At 36.9% G+C, this 22,929-nt stretch overlaps 1 protein-coding gene across 1 annotated transcript; it reads left to right on the forward strand.

Moving 5' to 3' along the window:
- The first annotated feature begins 1,094 nt into the window (after nucleotides 1-1,094).
- LOC114002566 (prostatic acid phosphatase-like) lies at nucleotides 1,095-15,223 on the forward strand. The gene is made up of 10 exons (XM_027748605.2): nucleotides 1,095-1,215; nucleotides 2,537-2,632; nucleotides 5,468-5,554; nucleotides 6,141-6,293; nucleotides 8,369-8,467; nucleotides 9,562-9,657; nucleotides 12,114-12,246; nucleotides 13,496-13,578; nucleotides 14,464-14,570; nucleotides 15,067-15,223. Exons 1-10 carry the CDS (start codon nucleotides 1,102-1,104, stop codon nucleotides 15,221-15,223), a joined length of 1,125 nt encoding a protein of 374 aa, XP_027604406.1. The 5' UTR covers nucleotides 1,095-1,101.
- The last annotated feature ends 7,706 nt before the right edge of the window (nucleotides 15,224-22,929 follow it).

Here is a 22,929-nt window from a genome sequence, read left to right on the forward strand (position 1 = left end):
GAGAGCTTTTGATGACTAAGAAATCACCCTCAATTTTAACATATTAAAAGGACTTCCATTAACACTGAATGTAGACCAATAATTTGCAAGATCCATCCTGTCTCTTGCCCAGGTATCTGAGCTAGATATTTTTTATTTTTTATTATTTTGGTTTTTAATAAAATTTTATTTTGTATTTAATGACAGAAACAATTCTTGATTTATGCACACTGTAATAATGAGAGGGTTTGCAGCAAGAGAAATTTGAAAATAAAAAATTAACTAGCTGTACAAAATTCTGGGGGATAGTTCTAGAAAACAGTGGCACAGGCTTTAAAACTAGAGACAGAGTCAATCTACTGAAGAGATTAAAATTTCTTTTTTTTTTTTTTTTTGTGTGTGTTTTTTTTGTTTTTGTTTTTTTTGTTTTGTTTTGGTTTGGTTTGGTTTGGTTTTTTTGTTTGTTTGGTTTTTTGTTTTTGTTTTTGTTTTTGTTTTTTTGTTTTGTTTTTTGTTTTTGCGATGAACTTAGGTTTATTCCTGGTCCTATGCAACAAAACCTTCTGCTGTTTATTCCTCCTGCAAACCACAGTCAAATCCAGGGAAGAATCCAGAGATTCATTATGAAAGAACATTTGTCAGCACTGCTCCTTCTAGCCTTCTAGTACAAAGTGTTCAGAGAAAATTGTGTGAGCATTAGGAATGCAGATGGTTTACTAGCTCTTTTGCATACAGTAAGATATCTGCAGCACTTTCACTTTTGGGAAAGCTGACTGACCCATTCTAAATCCTAGTTTAAATAATAGAAGGCAACTTCTCATTTTTCACCTTCACCTGCCTTGCAAGTGCCAGGGCAGGAATTAGAGGACTCAGAAATTCCACTCCATGTTATACATGGGACACAGGAATTGAGTACAAATGAAAAATCTACTTTTCATTTTATAGTTTCCCTAAAAAACACTAACCCTAGAAGGGAAAAAAGGCAGGAGGAGGCAAGTTCACAGTCCACTTTCAGACTTCACTAAGCACAGCTGACTCCACCCCTCTTAGCCATATATCTACCATATCACCACATCCAGCTAGGGAACTTGGTGTGTAAAACAGCTGAAAGCTACCCTCAGGATGAGAGCAAGGCAGCTGGTCTGTGGAATCTGGAGTCTGTGTTTCATGTTCTGCCTTTTCTGCATCTTTCTTCACCAAACGACAGCTAAAAGAAAACTGAAGTTTGTGTCCATAGTAAGTAGATAGTTCATGGGCAAATGGAATTTCTTCAAAACCTGTCACTTACTGCTCTTCTACTCTAGGGTAGGGAGGAGGGAGTACTTTTTGAATATTAAAGTGTTTCCTGCATATTCAAAATTCGTTATTGCATTGTCCCAATTTTAAATAAGATTTTAAAATGTTATCTCCTTTGTACATTCCTCGATGAACTTTACTTTCTGGATGGATATAGAATGCTTACTTTATAGCACTAAGAAACAATAATGCAGGATTCTGTTTTAAAATGTAAAAGAGGATTACATAACTAAATACCAACTATGCAAAACCCTCTTTACTATGGAAGAGTTTCCACTTTTCCAGTGGTTTCAATGGATTAACATGCAAAACAAATTTCAGTATGTGAAACTCAAACAAGTGTACCATGACACTGAACAAGAAACACAGAACCAGTACTGTGAAACAAATGCTGTTTCCAATGATTATGACATACCATTTGTTTGCAGGAAGCCTGAATCTTGTTCCGAACATTACACATACTTGTAAATCACTTACATAATTATTGTGCTGCAGTTTTTGATCTTATTTCTCCCTGCTTGAAATAAGAAACAAAAAAAAAAATCTGGTGTTAAAATTTTAGAATTATATGGCACATATCCACAGGAATTGTGTTGGACAAGGAAAGAAGTCATTGTAGGAATGAAAAATTCTGATGTATCTTTATAAATATATCTTTTATCTGAAGTGAAATTCCAGATCAGGTTCAATGTTTTCAGAGTAACAGTTTAGTCTGTATTTAGATATCAGATAACACTTTTATCGCCCCTTGTAATGAAAAAGTCAACATATGGCTTTTTAAGGCTAATTTCTGCCAAGACAGAGCACTTCAGAGCAGTCAGCCTGTTATCTTGAGCAATAGTTTGGGTTTTTTCCTTATGAATTCCAGCTTGGTCATAGCAAAATATTAATGTTCAAGTATTTTTGCAAAATTACTTACATGCTTCTATTTGTTTTCTGTTTATTTAATATTGTGGTCTATACCTCCTAAAACACATAAAACCTCTTCAATATCTTACAATATATTGTAGTTTTTGTAACTTGCAAAAATTTATTTGAGCTAATTACTTCTCAAATGCCAGGAAAAAAAACAGTTATATTTGCCTAAATAAATCAAACAGGAAATGTAGCTATCTAGACTTAAAGAAAGCACTATTCATATGTTTAGCATCTGTCACATACAGCACTCACTCTCATTGCATATTTCTTGCGACTATACTAATAAGTTATATTTACCACAAAAATACCAGTAACACAAAGGGAATTTCACCTATTTTATCAGGTATTTCGCCATGGTGATCACACCCCAGAGGAGTTTTTTCCAACTGATATGCACAAAGAAATTGTAAGACAGCAAGGATATGGACAGCTTACTAAGGTGAGTTTGCTTACCTGTGGCAATATACTGAAATATTGGAAGATAGTGTATTGATATTTTGGGGTTTGAAACTTTGCTTCCACTTGGAAAAAGCCCTTATCAAGTTGCCATATACAGATCTCCAGAAAGACAGCCAAAGAACTTACTAGAAAACTACAGCAACAGCACTCACTAACTTTAAATGACACTGAGTCAGCCTGTTGTGGTCAATAGCAGCACGTTGAGTTGTTTGATTGCAGACTAGGGTCTCCTGGGAACAGTCAGGCATTGGTGACCACCTCAGTTTACATAAAGCTTTATCTGACAGTAGCATAAGGTGGTGGAAGTACTCACAGACCCCTCCCTGAATCTCTGCTGAATAGGAATGTTTCCTAGCTCATGAACTACTAAGGTCAGCACTAGTACAAACTCCTCTCATGCTATGTCCAGGAAAGTAGATTTAAAGGTCACTCTGATGACCAGTGACAATCCTTGAGGAAATGGCATGAAGCTGAGTCAGGGGAGGTTTAAGCAAATATCAGGAAAAGGTTTTTCACCCAGAGGGCTATTGAGCAGTGGAACAGGGTCCCCAGGGAAGTGGTCACAGCACCAAGCCTGTCAGAGTTCAAGAAGCATTTGGACAAACCCTCTCAGGCACATGGTGGGATTCTTGGGGTGTCCTTTGCAGGGCTAGGAGCTGGACTCGATGATCCTGATAGGTCCCTTCCAACTTAGGATATTCTATGATTCTATGATGCTATTTTAATGCAGGCATTGGTGGAATACAGCAGAACTGAGCTTGCACATAATTATCAGCTATCACAGCAGCTGAGGCAACTGCAGAAACTATGTCTGCATTGACTGTAACTTCCATTAGCTGCCACCTCTTATGAATGGAGCCAAGGGTGAACTCCTGCGCTATCAGACTGTAAGGCAATATGTGGGCATTAGGTGTTTTTAACCCTACTTCTGCTCCACTCCCACCAGCAGTACCCACAGTGTCTGTGTACCTGTGTTTCATTCCTTTTTTTCCCAAGATAAGTTGTCTGGATGGAAAAATCCACTAGTTATTTTCACAGCACTCTGGGAACCAGGTAGCTTCACTGAAGTAGTTTAGGTGTGCCAGAATTCTGGTTGTCCCAGATAAATGGCTACTGTGCATGTGGAGGCAGACTGTGAGGTGTGTCTCTCTGTTAGGCACACACCCCCCCCTTATGTCCAGTGGGTCTCTTTCCTGGGCAAGTTAGTCACTTGCCAGGTCTCCGTCAAAATCAGAATAGAACAAACTGCCTGAGGGGTTCCTCTTCCCCACCATTCTTAGGGGGCCAGGCTGATCTCCAATGCAAAATCAAGCCTGTTTCTTCCCATGTCACCTCCCTTGAAGAAACAGGAGTAACAGACCGGCTTACTATGCTTTAACTCAGCTGTGACTCAATCATTCCATATAAACACTACTCAAGCTCAGCTCTCCATGCCAGCTTGCTCCAGGGCACGGAACGCTTCAAGACTCAGGTGTCAGGATTTCACAACATACGCACTAGGCAAGCTGGGGCAGAAGCCTAAGCCACACATATACCCTAGGAAACTGTATGCACAATTTCAGCAACAAAAAGAGGTGATCACATACACACACAGTGGGCCCTGAGTGACTTGGTCTGACCTCATAGCTGACTCTGCTTTGAGCAGGAGGTTGGACTAGAGACTTACTGAGGTCCCTTTCAGTCTGAATTATCCTCTGATCCTATAAAATTACTTTAGGAAGCAATGAGTAACCCCAGTGAACAGTAATGTTTACATGAGCAAAGTGGAATATATTTAAATTTAGGCCAGGTAACACCAGGTGCAAGTAAAAAGATGAAAATGTTGAAACTATTACAGGGACATTGCACCTGATTGTGGTGAAGTCACCATCCCTGGAGGTGTTTAAGGAAAGACTGGATGCGGCACTTAGTGGTGTTAGGTCATAGGTTGGACTCGATGATCTCAGAGGTCTTTTCCAACCTAATTGATTCTGTGATTCATCTGTCATGTGTTCACAAAATTGTGTAGGTAAGTTGGAAAATCTTCAGCAAAGAGCTCCTAAAATGTTGAGACTGGAAAACCCTTTTTGCTGCAAGGGAGAATTGTCATCAGTCTAATTTAACACAGAGATTAACTGACTTGATTTCATTTTATGGATTATTGTTTAACTCTGAATAAGATCTGTGATGGTGAATGGTATTCAAAAGCATAACAAGATCCAGTGACTGAAAGCTGGGAACATAGTCAGGCAAGAACCAAGAATCAAATGTTTCAGACTGTTAATAATAATTAAGCATTGCAGCACAATACCTGAAGCCTTGGATGACTTTTACTTCAAGTCTTCTATTCTTAAAAATTAGGTCTTGCCCAAGCTAAAACATAGCCTCCATATGGAGTCACTCGTGATACTCTATGGGATTCATATCCTGTACGTGTCTTCATGGGCAGGTGGCTGCTCTGTCTGCACTCTCAGTTAATCATCTCAGACAGAAATAGAGCTGAAACTAGACAAATGGTATTGGGACATCTCTATGGCTGCTTGAAGTCACCCTGCCCCTCAGCCAGTCTCACTAGCTCAGATAAACATACACATATCTTTCCATAGAGCAAAATACAAAACTGTATCCACCAGGATATCATATCTAACATTATCCAGTATTAGATACACAGCAACTTTACTGCTTTTTTCCCATGTCTTCTTTCATTCTTCACTTGTGAAAGGAAAAATGTCTTTATGAAAATAATATGAAATATTTTTGGGTTTTTGTTGTCATTGTAGGAATGAATGCCTAGCACATTTCTTTAGCCTCTTACTCTGTTCTGTTACCTCTACAGCTTGGCATACAACAACAGTATGAGCTTGGCCAGTACACACGGAGGAGATACTCTCATTTCCTGAGTGTTGTATACAAGCAGAGTGAGGTAAGTGCTGGATCTGGGCGGGAGGATATTTGTCATGGATGTTAATGGGACTTCCTGGATGCATGAGTGTCTAAACCTGGTGTGGTTGGAGAAAACTAATAGTGATTGAATTCAATGTAATTTCATATTATCTGTGAAACTGTGGTTCAGCTTTTATTCAGACTGATAGTCAACTGAAAAAGAGGCTGTACACCAGGTTCAGATCTGTCACTACTGTATGGGAGAGTATCTATGTCAAATATCTCCAATGCCACTTTGAGATGGAGTTGAAGATACAGTTTAGTTTTCATTTAGGTTCCAGTTTTTCAATGCACATATGACATCCCAAATACTAAATGGTCAAATAGAGTGAGTCTGATGCTTTCCACTACCATTCTGAAGGGAAATGCTATCATGTTGCAGCTCACTTGTTCAATGAATTTTTATTGCAGCTTCACTCTTTGTTCATCCTCCTTCTTCATGCCACCCTATTTTAATGACAACTTCCCCAGCACAGTACCATCCCCCTTCTTTCCCACCAAGAGGAAAGAAAAACAAATCTAATGGGAAAAATGACATTCAGAACTTTTTCTTTTTTTTTCTTCAGATTTATGTTCAAAGCACTGACTGTGATCACACGCTTATGAGTGCTCAGGCAAGTCTTGCTGGACTGTACCCACTGACACAGGAGCAGATTTGGAACCCCAGAATCCTTTGGCAACCAATTCCAGTTCACACAGTGCCACTGTCACATGATAATGTGAGTATAAACTAGAGGCATTTGCTTTCCCTTAATGATTAGTAAAGTACATAGAATATGAGATGAAGATGCAGCAAAAGGTGCATGGTAAAGCCAATGGAGAATTGTCCAGAAAGGCCTAATAAGCTGAATAGAAATATTGACAGGAGTTTCCATAGGAATGGACTTACGTATCAGAGACCTGGTCTTAACAAAATAGGAAAAAAACCAGAAGTCTTAGGTACAGAGAAAAATATTTAAACTGTAATGTGAGTAAATCACTATAGAAGTAGATCAATCCTAATCTTATCACAAACACGACTTTCTTTTTGTGAGAAGAGGAAACACACCTAATATCACTAGAGCTTCAACATTTCTCAGTCAGCAGCCTGAGACAAAAGAATCGTTCTGGGACTTACATTACAGTGAGAATTGAGTCACAGGATTTTTTTCCATGCACCTTGCAAGTAAGTGCATAGACTTTGAGGAGGGGTGAAAAAAGCAAAAGGGAAAAGGAAGGAGGACTCGGAGCTTTAAGCACAGGTGTTCATAGGGTAATTCATTTATTTATCTCCCTTCCTCAACTCCTCACCTTGGAGCTGTAAGGAAGCATGTGGATAGCAGCTCTGTAGCCTGTACATACACCTCCTAGAGGACAAGGCTGGGCACCTGAGTGGAGCTGGAGTTTCCTGTGTATGGAAAACCTATCGTAAAAAGTTAGAAAAGATTAGATGTGTGCAGTATGAGTCCCAGTTTGAAAGAGAAGGTTTGCAAATGTGATGCAAGATAAATTGTGTGGGCTTATAAGTCTAATTAACACAGCTTGTGATGATGGGGGAATCAGGTTAGATAGGTTCTCACCTTGGGGTGATGAGAGTATGAAGAGAGAAGATATGGAAAAATGTGTCTTCCTGTTCGCACACACAGCCTGGCATAGAGTCAGGAGCTGCTTCTGACACTGTCACACATGGTGGTATCCCAGCAGACAGTCAGGAATACCTGCCCAGTATCAACACAACTAGCAAACTCAGCAAGCAGGTGCTGCACCTCATTCACATCTAGGGGAGAAAGTAACTTTATTAAAAAAATCAAAAAAGTCATGAACACATGCACATTTTTCATACTTTTTCCAACTATTTAACTTCATTCATCTTTACTACATATACAGGCTGAACTTGAGACAACATGTATCCTACCACCCAAAACAAAACCCTATCATTTATTAGTGAAGTCATGCCTGTTCATGAACCTATGGCTATAATTCAGAAATATTTTCCTATCTTCTAGAATGGATAGATTGTATTTCTAAAAAGATCAAGGAACTGCTCTGAAGATTTCCAAGCTCATTATCCCTTCAAAACTCTCAAGTTCTTTTAAAAGTTATTTTAATGTAGGGACTATATAGATGGATCTTCATTGCTAGAAAAAGGAAAAAAGCACATTGGAGAAAGCACTAAGAATATCTCAATGTCAAATTTTAACTTTTGTTTAAAATTTAACACAAAAAAACTTCAAACAAGAATAAACTCAGTTTAGCTTAAATAAATGAATGAAATTAAAAGTTCTTAAATTATTCCAGTCACATGTAACCTTTAACCTTCATATGTCTTAGATTAATGAAAGACAAAACTGAGTTAAAGAAACATCACAAGTTTCTACAATTTAGGCTGAACTAAATGAAGCTGTGGTAAGTCCACTCAATACAGCTGCGTATGGACAAAGATTCCTATTGCAGTCCAGCTGTTGCTTGGCAATGAGTGAAATCATTCCTGGAGAAGCCAAGAACAAAGGAGTTCATGAGGTCTTGTGTTAGTCTTCTGTCAAAGGACAAATTTCATCTTGTGTGAATGAATCCTTTAACTTTGAATTACTGCAGCTATTACTCCTCTAAACATTTAAAGATTATTTTCTAAGTAGTCATCAGTATGACTCTGAGAGTCCTAAAGATGAATATCCTTGAAAACTACATTCCCAAATTATTTTTCAGCTTGTCTTAACTAGTGCTGCCAATCAGAACAACAATCCTGCAAGGGCATATTGAAATTGCAGAACAAGATGCACCTTGCCTAACTAGTGTTTTGCAATTTTCTTTTCAGTTGCTATATTTACCTTTCTCACACTGCCCAAAATACAACGAACTTCTGAGAGAAACCTTCACAACAAGGGATTTCCAAAGGCAGCTCAAGCACTACAAGGTAAAGTATTTTCAGTTCTGGAAATCTAATTAAAATGTACCACTTCTTCAATATTATATAACAGGTAGGTTTAAAATATAGCAATCAATATGCTTCTTCCAGATCTCTAATCTTTACAGTGGGTGTAGACGACATACAAAAAAAACAATTACAACATTACAGATCCAGCTGGACTGGGCTGTTCCTATCAACTGAAAATTGCAAGTCATAGAAAAGATAAATTATTGACTTCCTTACAAAACCTTAGCTTCTATGAGGCCAGACAAAACAAAATTCAGATAAAATCAGTGCCAATGCCTCTTAAATTACTCCAATACTTCTCTCTGTTTACTCCTATGTAAAGCAAGACCTCTGACATCTCTCTCTGTATAACTCTCTACTAGTTCAGATTCCTCTTCCTCCACAGAACACTCACAGCTCAATTCCCCAGAATTTCTATAACAGCCTCAGTGCTTTCCCTAAGTACTTGTTCATGCTTCACACTGAAAGTCTTCATTCAGGTGCTCACTTACGTTTCTCATCTCTATATGGTATCCTTTCCTGTCTTTCTCCACCATCAAAAACTTTGCATGAATATGTAATCACATGTCTATCCTGCTGCAACCTTCTTCTTCACAGGTGTAGACACTATGAAACTCACCTTACTTTCTATTATCTGTAGCCACCAACCTCAGCCACCTATCTGTGGCTCTGCATCTGGGTGTTATATGCAAGTAAACAACAATTCCCAGCTTTATCAAATTTGTATCATACCTTCCTTCTCCTGAGTACCAATATCATCATAATTCTGTTTATCCCACTTCTTTTAAGCACTTTTTGGATTTCTGCCAGAGTTCTTCATGTATTTGTGTCCCCTTTGCCTCCTTTTGAACATTTCCACCAAGCATAAACAACCATCATACTTCAAGTCTGAACTCATATCCCCAACTTTGTCTAGATGAATAGGCCAAATTCTCTTACATCTAAGCAGTGGTTCATTGCTTAAGTGCAAAGACTCTCTTCTTTCTAACAATTCCTATGTACTAGTATGGCAGCATGCAGAAATTATGTAAAAAGGCCCTGTATACCACAAATTTGCTATTCTTGTATTCCAGCCATTTCTGAAGTTTTTAGCCACTAATACAGGATACTCACTGAAGAAGTTGAACACTGAAAGAATTTGGAAGCTCTTGGACACTTTACAATATGAGGTAAATACAATCACAGAATCATTTTGGTTGCAAAAGACCTTTAGGATCATCAAGTCCAATAGAAGTTCCAATACTTTCTTAAAACTAGTTTTACCTCTTATTGCGTGTAAGACATCAAAAGACAGCAGGTCTGTCCTTCAAAATTTTTTGCACCATAGACTACTCTTCCCCAAAAACCTTCACCTAAAATCAAACTTACAACTGAAAATCCTATAAACATCCTGTGACTGTGTCAGACTGCTGTGGGTCATCCATCGCTATAATGAACACAAACCAGTGGCCCATCAAATTCAAGATCCTGTCAGTGACCGCATATGGAGAATTAGACAAAAGCAGATCTTTAGATAAAATTGTTGTTACTCCTCCAAACACCATCATGAAGATACACATGAATAAAATATGTCGCCAGCAAAGAAATATAAGCATCCTTCAACAAAGAGTTTATGCAAATTGTATAAGCAAGAGAAGTTATTTGCACAGGAACAGTAGTGGTCAGAGTATTTTCAGGAATTAAGAAGCCATTGGAATAACACAAATGTATATTTGTTCAAGTCTGGGAGCTTGTTCTAAATAAGGAACCAGGGGTATCACAACAAAAGCATGGATTTTATATCAAAAGGGATATTGTGGTGCCAAACTGTCATGGGCATCTGGGTCCCACAGTCTGGTAACTCTGTGATTCAAAAAAAGCCTGGCTGCCCTTAATTTAGCAATAAGTCCCTCTTCATATAACTTCAAAGTCTAGACTTATCTTGGCTGACACAAGTGAAAATTGCAGAGTCTTGTGTTAAATAGTTGTTGAAGGCAGCTTTTGCTACAAATACTTTCATGTGTAACTATTTATAAACTCAAATATTAATGATAAATAGGTCATTCATTCATTCATATGGATATTCATATCCATTCATTGGATATTCCCAAGAAAACTGAGGCAGTTTTAAGTCAGATTTCACAAGTTACATGTAATATTTGTGTGTGATGCTAATGAGTTTAACTTCTGTCCTGTAGCTTCTGCAGAGGTCCAACTTTGGTCAAAGCAATCTTGAATGGAATGTTAAGCAGGGCCCTTGAGCTAAAAGAAGTGTTAAAATGTTGGGATATCTCACTGTAATTTCAGTGAGGTCACCCTTTCACATTTTCCGATGCAGGATAGTTCAGGACTGCAACTTTTTATTTCAATTTTTATATTATACTTAGAAAGCTGTGTCACCAGAGAAATGTGCAAAATCAAAAGCTCCCATGAGGGATCTAGCTAAACTCTGGAAGACAAAAAAGTTAATTGGGTTTTTCCTTCTGGTGTTAGATTTGATGAGCTTTTGTCTTTCATACTACTCACTGAAGACTCTATGGGTATCAGCTAAGACATCTGCCATAGAAGTCACCATCACCCTTTCAAGGATACAGAGAGACTGTCCTTACATAGTTTTTTAAATACAGTTCATTAAACTACAGTAGCTTGCATCTCTCTGCGTTTGTTACTTTTGGCTGTCACCTGACTTTCAGGTAACTTGGAGACTGATGTGCTCGCTTGCCTACAGCACTGTCTTAAACAGCATGCTACTAGCCAATTCTTTCCTCAAGACACAAATCACATTTGTTAAAAGAGAAATGGATAACATTGTGATCTGAGCTGGTTTAACCCAACAGTTCTATTGTTTCTCTTGTTTAAACAAATCCTTTAAGCAGTTGACATTTTCCTTTGAGCTCACTTGTTACAAGAACACTCCTTTTAGTGAGCTCAGTCCAAAGGTTACATTGCTCCAAAGTTACAAACATTGATTAAACAGGAATTCAGGGTAGTGCAAACCGGAAGTGTTGTGCATATCTTCCCTTCTCGCAGTTGTGATCATCAGTATACCTTGGACTGCATCCCCAAGGAAAGACTAATTCATTCCAGTTTAGCTTAAGGACTGTGTCAGTATCCAATAGACCTGGTGTAAGCAGATATGAATTTCATCTATATATATATCTCATCCCTGTACATCTACCTCATACTCAGGTACATCCATATTACAGCTGTACATATTTCCACTTGATCTCTGTATCCCACTTATATCTCAGAGTTACCAGCCCTTAAAATCTTGATGTTTATATAGGATTTGTTCCAGTAAAGATCTCCAGATATATCCGAGTAGACGACTGAAAAAGTCATGCAGTGATTTTTTTCATCTGACAACATAAATAATGCCAGTTGCTTTTTGCATAATTTTTAGTATTATATTTCCTCTTCTTGTTGAACACTGCCCTTCAAGTTTCTTTCAAGTGGTATGATGCCATAAATAGGAATGTTACAGCTGTCTAAATGCAAAATACAGTCATCATTTTATTACAAAGAGAAAATGTTACTTAAGTGAAACATTCCAAATTTGTTCTGACAAGCATTTTGTGCCAGAACAAACAACAGTTAGCAGTAGGAATCGGTAAGAAAATCACCATGTTTTCTTTCTTCACTGTAGGATATTAACAATTACACTTTACCTGTTTGGGCTACTCGTGGTGTCAGGACCAAGCTGATAAAGCTCTCAGAATTCTTATTGCAGGCGGAATTTGGGTTCCACAAACAAATACAAAAATCACGTTTGCAGGGAGGTAAGCCAAATTCTTACCCCAATTAAAAACAAAAGTAGGATGGGAAAGAAGAAAGGGATATAACAAACCTTGCTACAGATTCCATAGTAGACGTATGAAAGATGCCGTCATATGTGGATATTGGTGGTCAGCACTGAAAGATTTTGATTAATAGGAAGGGAGGTGGTGAGGACATGAATCATGAACATCCTAATCTAACATTAAAATGGAGGTATCGTTTAGATTACACTGTATAAGAAATTCAAAGTGATATACAGATTCTAACTGAACTGAATCAGTCTGAATTTAATGTAAGCCACCAAGTGTAACTTACTTTAAAAAGTATTATTTGTAATAATGTCTAGAATGGTGAGTTTGTAGCCTTACAGTCTTCGTACTCCACTACCAAGAGTCCTAAAATGAGATTATAAACTGCTTCTAAACTTTATTCTGCTCAGAAAATAGTAGCTGAAATTTAAAAATATTTTATATATTTTTAGTCACTCATTCTCCTCCATTCATCCACTGCCACCTTTTGAGCTTCCTTTCATTTTACATGGACAGGGTTTCAGTCAGGATCTATGAGCTACAAAGACAAATAAACATGTAAGCATGAATCAGTTTGTCGCATTTCTGAAGCTCCAACTTACAAAACTTAGCACAAAGTTCAAACATCTGTCCTTGCTAACAATTGCTATTAAAAATGTGCCAGTAGCTGAAGCCTATTCTGTCTAATTCTGCTTGTCTGTACAGTTCTCCTTTTAGGATTTTTATTTGTTGAGATGCCAACCTTACATTAACATACTAGCACAGCCATTGATTTAATTCAAGTAGTTTGTCTTACAACTTTTCAGCAGTTAACATTAATGAAATACAGACAACTATACAGTTTATGAAGGCCCTGAGTCTGGAGGATATGCTCTTCCTTTTTTCTCTGAAAATCAAGAAATCAGTGGAGTTACACACACAGCAGGGTAGTATTCATTACTGTGCTCTTCTTGCACTGGTCTGCTGGCACAAAGTAGCTGTGAATGCACTGTTTGAAGATGCTGAGGCTATTAGAGATCCCCAAAACGTTTTACACAGAAGTAAAATAGGTCCACTGTTCATATAAAAGATAGTGTCAGAATTAATCAGGGCACTCTGCACAAATTACCAATAAAGTCAATTGAATAAATCTGGTGCATTTAAAACTGATTGTTAAAATGGCAACGATCAATGCAGATGTTAACATCTCTTTCATTGTCACTGCTTCCCCATTTTGTTTCAGGTATTCTTTTAAAAACCATTCTAAAGCGTATCTCAAATGCTAGAAACCCTTCACACCGGCAAAAAATGGTTATGTATTCTGCGGTGAGTGATTTCTGTTTCTTTTATGCTTCCTTTCTGCAGTTATTAAATGCAGTGAAAGTCATGAAATTTTATTTCCACCATGAAATATAGCTACAAGCATTTTTATTTGGTTAATCTTAAATATCTTTTGATTATTTTCATTCTTTAATGAACAGATACTGCTTTGAAACCTGCAGCTTTCCATTTTCCACCTGATGTCATGGCTTTTTTCTTTGTAATATTGTTTTGATTGAGTAGAGAACTGGAAAAACCATGCCTCATGTTTTACTAAGCCTGTATCATGAAGATAATTCAGAAAGAAATCTTCTGCTTTCTGCATCTTTTTACAGGAGCAAAATAAAAAATAAATAAAAAAAGAAAAATGAATTTACAGTTACTTGAGAAGGTCTTATGATGGCAAGTACTCAATTGTGACTTTGTATTTTGGTTTAGAATGTGCAAACGCTGTCATTGGAGGAGGAAATTTTTGTATTGCTCTCAGTAAAAAGCTCCTGTTTCTAAACTGCCATTAGAGTATGACCTAACGGGTATATATCAGCTAAAGAGCTTACTGATCTGATCTCTAATACTGTTTATTTAATGGAAAAAAACCACTAGTTCCTTTTGAAAGAGCTTTTAAAACTCCTGTTAATTTTGGTAAAAACTGCAAGTGACTAAGGCTTCTTACATATTTACATATGTGTATATTTTATACATGCAGCACCTCAGTTTATATAGCCATAAAAGGACACTATTTGCTCAGTGTTACAGAGGGCAACTATTAATGAGGCCACACAATAATGTTAATGTTGAGTGGAGAGATAATGTGCTGGACTTATTGTTAAATAATAGGTTCATGCAATCATTTTCAGCAGACCTTTAATTACAGGTTTCTTCTGTTCACAGCATGCAGCCACCATTGCTGCCTTGCAGACAGCACTCAATGTCTTCAATGGGAAATTGCCTCCTTACAGTGCCTGTCATTTTTTTGAACTTTACCAGGAAAAAAATGGGCAAGTACCTTCAAGCTGTACTTCAAACATGTACTTTTTCTAAAAAGCAATTTACTAATTTAAAATTTATTTATTTCTAAAAAAGCAATTTACCCCAGACTAATTAAACTGGATACACGAGGTTCACCGTGCAGGAAAATACTATAGGTTGATTTTAATTATTATAATTGGACTCAGTTTAGTAGACGGTAGCAGAGTAAACCTGAAAACCTTCTATATATTGATTCATTACAGTTATGAGAGGTTTTACTCCCTCCTTTTAATCTATTTAACTTCTTGACAAAGATGACATACTACATGCAAACTGGCGTTGACCCCCTATTGTTTAAAAGGACTTTTTCAGAGTACTAATGATATTAATAAAACATAAACACATTAACAACCAGAAAAATAAGCTGGCTGAAAGTATGTCCCAAAGTACAATCTCTACAACATGGAAAGACTGTGTGGTTTTGCATGGCTAACTTTATTTCGACCCTTCTGTATTTCGAAACAGGCAATACACCATAGAAATGTACTATCGGAATAATTCCTTGAGAGATCCTCACCCTCTCACTCTCCCTGGCTGCAAATTTCGCTGTCCACTGGAGAGATTTACTCAGTTGGTCTCTCCGGTCCTCGTACACTACTGGACAAAAGAATGTAAGATGTAGGACATCAAAAGAGGTAAGTTAGGTGCTTTGGGCACATGTACCCAAAGTAAAGTCATGATTAGATCTTCTGCCAACAGCTCATTTAACAGTAACAACCATTTTCACAAGGGTCTGGTCTAAAAAGAAAAATATGCAGATCCAGTAAGACAGAATTGTACCCATGGCCATAATTTCTACTCCATTGATGCATTTACCCATTCCAGATCAGCTTTCTGATGAAACGAAGTCAAGGCTGATCATGTGATATTTTTTTTGTTTTGTTTAGTTTTAGTACAGTCAAAAAGACCTTCAATTACTGAGCAAGCACATACAAATGCACTGACTTAAAACAGTCACCTTATCTTCTGTAACTGTTCAAGCTGATTAGCAACATTATGCATTCCCTTGATTTTAGGAGGTATTTGGAGATTAAAAGAGATGAATATTGAATAGTAATACCAGACCGGTACTTACCAGAATGTCAAAGATATACAGACACACATTGGCATACTAACACATTCCCTAGTAGGTTGTCTGTATCTCCATATTAAGATGTTTAAATGTCTGTTTTGACCATTGATATATCTACTTTCGCAGAAAGAGGGAACAGGAAGGCAGAAAATGACATTGTCTGTCTTTTATCTAGTTCTGTATTCCTTAAGGGAAATGAAAAGCAAACAGACCCCACTTTTTTGATGATCAAATATTGCATCTAACATTAAAAAAAATCTTTTTGAATCACTGATCTCAAGGAGAATTTGAAATGTCAGAGATTATAAGAATGCAGACCAGTCAACTCATCTGGGTGAAAATAATTTCCTCTTAAATATCTTGAACCCATTAACAGAGATAGTTTAGCCAGAATGAATGAAAAATTAGCAACTAATGATTCACTAAATAAATTTCTTCACTATAGTCATTGCTCACAAGTTCTCAGGAAACATATCAGGAAATTACCACATTTAATTGCAAAAGGTTATTTGGCAGAGGGAGAGAGAAGTTGTTTTTGATGAGGGTTTTTTTTGGCCAAGCTATTAATGCAGTCATGGAAAATAGTGATAAATACTTCATGTTTATATTGTGGGGCTTAATAATCTAAGTTTTGTGGAAATTAGTTCCCCTCCTTCACAAAGCAAACTGTGTGACTAAGTAAAGAAACAAAAAAAAAGTCCATCAAAATTTGACAATAATAAACCCACAAATCTTTAGCCTTCAAGTTCAACACAGAGGCTGCACATTGTTTCAATTCTCAAATTTTGATGAAGTAGAAGTTAGATGGTGTTCAGGCATTTTACACCAAATCCAGCATCACTGCTTTCATCAGCAATCCTGAGTGTTGAAAACACATATGGACCACAAAAGAGGTTACAATCAAACCTGATGCTCCAATCAAAACATTTTCAATATTGTCATATCAAAATTTGACACTTTCCCCTATTTTATCCTGGTTCAGAGTGTACCTGTTGGGGCCAGATCCTAATTTATTTTTGCTAATTTAGGAAAAGCCAATTTTGCTTTTCCTGCAGGCAGTTTTAACGATCTGCTGTGCACTTGGGAAAATGCCAAGGCCACTGCTCCCAAGCCTGCACAGTGCAGCACTCTGACAGACAGACTGCACTGTGCTAAACCACTTTGCTCTACCAGTTCACAGTGAAAGCAGATAGGCTGAAACAGATGATTTTTAACACTAGGAAGCTAAATTAAGCTGAAAAGTGATGCAAAGAGTTTACAGGTCACACTTACACCTAACATGCACAGCTGCAACATCACTGATTTCAGCTGTTTTCAGATTTGTCAAAAATAATGTCAAATTTAATTCTTTGCTAATGCGTATGTTAATACTTTGATTATACATGCATTACAGCATTTGATGAATAGAAGTCCACAAATGCCATTTTCTTAATGAAATCCAGGAGTGACTAAGCTCAAAAAATTAACTTAAATAGCTATTCTACAGGGAGACACCAGTTCCCAAACATAAAGATGTTTCTGGAAAATATTTAATTTAAGTTTCATGGAAATAACTTATGTCCCCACTACAGGGAAATAAAGGGCTTATGCAAGTATTATTATTACAGATCACACAATACAGTAGCAGTATTTGAGGGTGGTACAAATCAGAGTCAAGTTCTTCCACATCATGATGACCATACTGTGGAACACAAGAAAAAAATTAGCTCAGCATATTTGGGAAGGAGATAAAACTATGCTCTCTCTGCACTCTTTTTGCTACTCAGGAAGATTTCAGTGTGAATTAACTCAAAATTTCATAAGACTTTTTCTAATTCCACCACAATGAGAGCAAATTTGTTAAGTCTTCCACACTTAGTCTCAGCTACCCTCTTGTTGAGGCACTATGAACAGGTTTGCCATGTTTTTGGAGGAAGCCACATGCTAAGAATGATTCTCTCTTTTTGTCTTCTCTTTAGGTGTTCCCCCCATGATCTTCAGTGTGATTAGCTTTATGAAACAACTCCTTCCACACTGTGGTGTGACTACAGTCTAACATTTCTCCTTAAATTCCATCAGCGTGAAGTCTCCTGATCTTTATCAAAAGAAAACATTCCTCAGCAAAACAACCCAAAATTATTGAAAGCAGGGACTTATCCTTCATGTATACTTGCTTTACTTTATCAGGTGGTAAGATCCAAGTGCAGTACAAAACCAGAGTAATTTTCAAGGCCTATTAATTCCAAAGGGATTTTGTGAGAACTAATTCACGAATGTAATTGTAGTTACAGTGTTTTAAAAGGCTATCGCCTAAATTTACAGCAAGATTAGAAAACACCTCTGAAGAAGTGTTGTCCTCTTTTGAAGAATGAGGAAAGAACTCCCAGAATTGGTGAAAGAAGCAGTGCTTCAAAAGACCCCAGAAGGAGGAGTCATTCCAGTGTCCTTAGACTGTATTTGATTCAAGAAGTAATGAAATACAAACAGATCCCAAAAGCCGCAAAAATTAGGATAACGTCAGTTTACTGGCAAAGAGATATATTTCTTTTTCATTTTTCTGTCTTAGACATGCACAAATATCCCACCGCTATGTAGAAGGAAGGTGAGACATGGAAAAAATGGACCATGAATCTAGACATAAGAGAAGCTTACAACAGCCAGGCTAGCTACCATGAAGACCTAGCATACAATTTGCTGATCCAACGAGGCTTTCAAATATTCTTTCCAAAAGATAACAAGGCCAAATGTTAATTTTGAAAGAAGAATAATTTATGGTTTCAAATAGCTTTTCAAACACCTTTCTTTCATTATGTTACCTTGGTTGTATACTCTGATCTGATCATATGAATTTTGTGCCTCAGGGAAGTCTGTAAGTTCACACTGCTCTTGACATTAATAACAAAAAGTACTTGCTACAGAATAAAAAAATCCAGAGCCACGTGCTCACTAAAGCATGCAGAACATGTTGGGCAACCCTCACTTGTTACATTTTCTAATATTGCTATTGCAAAACCAGTTTGTGTTCTTACTACAAAAGCTGCATCAGAACAATCAGATGTAAATAACTTCTGAAAACAGTGAGCACTTCTTTGCTTTTTTATTTTTTATTTTCTCACAGTGGATAGGACCTCTGTCACCAGTCCCATTTCCTGCAGGTAATTTTAAAGAGAACCAGACTAATAGATGAGATATAGAAAATTTTGCCATTCTAGCTTCCATTCCTTGGACCAGGCTTTTAAAATAGATGCTAAGCCTATGAAAAGTATATTAGTTTTTAGAATTACCTCATAAGCAGATAGCTGCTACTCCCTAAGCTAAAAATGAATCAAAATAATAGAAGGATCCCTTTCCCCTCTAACAAGAATCTGAGATTCAGAATTCTCATTGTAAACACCTATTCTCTTCTCAGCAGGTCCCAGGTAACAAATCCCATGCTTTTAAAGCCATGGTTAATCTAGAAGCATTGTAGTTAGATGTCGCAGCAAACATAGAGATAAAAATAAATTATTCCCTCTAGTCAAAAAATGGAACCCCTTTACTATAACATCCAAATAAGGGTAAAAATCTTTCCCGACAACATGAGAAAACCAGTTCTAGCTACTTCTTAACAAAAGGAGAACAAGCTGGTTTATTCTGTATTACCTTAACGTCCCACAATAGACACCAGCCAAAAGCCTTCCTAGGCCTTGCAGCCCTCACAGGAAAGCTAGTGCAAGCTAACATTTCAAAACCACATTTTTCATGACACCTCCCTTAATAAGAAGTAATTAAAAAAAACCTGCTAGAAGAAAGGAAATAGAAAGGAAAAGCTAAGGTTCCACCTTTATTGGTATCAGACTTCTAACAGATCATAGCTTTGGCTGTCAAAACCAAATTTCTAGGCATTTTTTTATTTCTTCTGAACTTGTTCCTCATTCTTCTTTTTCTGAACTTCTGCCAACTTGTGCTGCTTGAGTTGCTTTTAATGGTTTTTTTGCCAAATGTTTAGAAGTGGAATTTCAAAAGCTGTAAAGGGGGTTTCGCGCTTCTCCCATCAAAGGCAAGGGCAACTTTTCTGTTGGTTTCCCAGATTGCACAAGGCTTACATAGAAAATGCAAGAGCTGAGACATTCTTCATGATTCTCTTTAGTCTCCAGTTCCCAGTTCCTCCCCTCCTTCGTCACCCAAATCCATCTCTCAAAAATTTTCAGAACTGCATGATGACCCTTTGTCTGTCCCACAGATTTCTCTGGGATGGGGGATTACGGACCTGGATGGACCCTGGTCTCAGCACTTCAGTTCAGCTATGGAAGTGCATCCTAGCTGAGGTCACTGCTCACAGTACACCAATGTAAGGTCCCCCTTTCCCATCACATGATCAGACCACGATTTCTTCCATGCTACATGCCCAGTGAATGTACCTTGAACATTCTGATTGCTGCTGAGCAAAAATAAATTTCAAATTTAATTCACAAATTAAGGTATTTCTAAATTATTTTATTCCCTTCATCCTTATTCAGCAGAAACCCCATCACACACATTCTTTGTGATGATTTTTGTTCTTAGGACTATCACTGAAGAAACACAGAAAGGAAGATTTCCTTTTTACCTTGCTTACTCCAAGGAAAAATAAACATCAGTGTTTATAAAGGCTGAAACCAAGCCCAGATCTTATTGTAGGAATATAAAATTTGGGATAACAGTGAACGAATAATAAACTGCTCTAAACTATGTTTTTCTACAACTTCACCAGCTGACTGATTGAGAAAATCAGTCCTGTAGTCTTTTGCAGGTATGAAACCATAAACAGGTTCATTTCAGTTCCTCTTAAAGAAGAAATGAGTAAAAATGATGAAAAAAAATATTACAGTTCGGCTTTGGAAATATTTAGACTATTATTTAAACTATTTAATTTTAAATATGTTGAAAAAGTGGGATCACCTGAAAATGCAACTCCCTCTCTTCTTTCCCAAACAACACGTAGACAGACCAGTTATATTTTAAAGAAGACTTGCTAATGATACAATGATACCTAAATAGCCATAGATGCTGTAATATAAGTGGATACACCTTGTGATGTTCAGTAATTTTCCTGTCATATGCTGAAGCAGTGCCAACAAGATGGGGAATGAACAACAGAAAAGCAACAGTAATTTTGTGCTGCCTGGGAAATGTGGCAGTGGACAGCCTGGACTATCGTTTTTGTTCATTTCATAACTTCCTTTTCTCTTTGGGTTATTTACTGTGCTGACTGACTACCAAAAATGAAAGAAAGAAAAAAAAGAAAAACGACCCAAACCTTGCATAACGCACAAATATGGATCAAATTAATTGACTAATTTTGATTTGTTTCATGGTAGTGGTAGAAGTAGTTTTTCCTTCTTTTTACTTAGTGCTTATGGTACTCATCTGAGATGTGGCTGACAGAAGTTAAAATCCTTCCTTTACCAGAAGGATCTGACTCTACCTCTTCCAGAAACCAAAATCACCACCAGACTGCAGAGTTTCAGAGGGGAAAGTGAAGATGAATAGTGCTTTCTGTCTCTTTCTTATTTGCTTTTCACTTTGTTTACATATTTCCTAGAAATATGTAAACCTGCAAAAACCTACAAATTAGGCTTCTGTGTCTCAGGCAAACATCTTAATCTCATAAGACCAAAGAGAAATTCTCTCTGTGCCTTCTAACCAAGTGCATATTATAAACTTGGGACAAACTAGGAATTTACTAAGACATAGTGAGTAGACACTTTCTTCCCCCTGCTTGCCTTAGAGAAGTAACTTTGGGCTTAGGGCATTTTTTCCTATAGTGCAAGATATAGATTCATATTCTGTCACCAGCATAAGTAAGTTAATTTTTTTTGTGTCACAAATTAATTCCTTTGTCCCTTCCCACTTTCCACAGTTTCGTGAAAATACCCCAACACAGGACTGCAGGATAGTCTTTTGTTTTTCTCAGACATGCTTCAAAATGGTGCCTGAAAAATGTGTCACTTTGTTTACTGAAACCTGGTCCATGAGTGCTTTACTTCATGCCTGTCTGCCTTGACTGCAATGACTTCCACCCTTTCTGTGTGTAGGTTGAGCTCCACCAACAGTGGTTACCTCAGGTAACCCTTGAGTACATTAAAGCATGGGTTCTTTTGCAACCAGTCCACTTCAAAGCCAATCAAACTATGCTTCAGCAAGCCTTTAAGATAGATACATGCACTTAAAATGGATAATTGTGTTTAAGTTATGCCATAATTTGATAATTAAAATATATGACAATGAGCCAAATTAACATAAACAAGACTCAAATTGTTTAGGTCCACTTGCATTATAATGCTTGGACAACCGTAAATAGATTGAGTTAAGAAGGATTTTTAAATTATTATTATTATTATATTATTATTACAAATAATTTTTATATATATTTATTATATATAATTTTATTATTATTATCTTTTTCTGAAAAGATCCAGGATTTAGTTGTTGTAGAATATGACAAGTTTATAGCTGCCAAATGCCCAGTAGAAATGCAGACAATTCAAGAAAAGCAAGGAAATTTCCAAACAAAATACATGCTACCAACATACCTACAGATTGCATATGGGATTCCTACAGGATCCTGTCTTAACCACCATGGCACATGAATGGGATATTCTTTCATTTTGTAATGTGCAGACATTTATTTAATGTCTACATTAAATAAAGCAAGCATAAAATAATCTCACTAGCAAAGTTATGTACCAAAGGGAAAAGTGAAACCACAAAAAGCAGAACTACTTGTCATATGCTTGATCTTGGGTTAAAATATAATTTTAAAGAGATGTTAGCAAAGATTTTCTATAAAATGGGGTTGTTATATATTTTCAAATATTTCTGAATGGTGCCATCCAGAATTACCAAAAAATTGAGATCATGTCTAAGGTGAAGTCACTATAAGGGTTCCATAATAATGACACTTCAGTAGTCTTAGTCACTCATCGACAAAACACAACAAACCAGCAACTCTTATAAAAAAACTAATCACTTATACATTTCATGGTAAGGGCTTAGAAAGGAAAAGAAAAAATTACGAGAGCTAACAAGAAGTCCTTGATCAAAGACCTTAGGAACCACCCATCTAGAAAACTATATAGATTTAAAAAGTAGGAATTCCATCCCGGATTTTTGAGGCATATTGAAGTATTCTAAAGAAAGTATATTTTATGATCTGTACTCTTTAAATAGTAGAGGAACATCATCATCTCGCGTTTCTTTTCAGAAAGGCATAGTATTATGTAGTTATGAAGCATGGATTTCTCTCTTACATCTTC

This window comes from Pipra filicauda, unplaced genomic scaffold, assembly GCF_003945595.2.
Source record: "Pipra filicauda isolate LSUMZ 115617 unplaced genomic scaffold, ASM394559v2 scaffold231_size1239837_pilon, whole genome shotgun sequence".
Lineage (NCBI taxonomy): Eukaryota > Metazoa > Chordata > Aves > Passeriformes > Pipridae > Pipra > Pipra filicauda.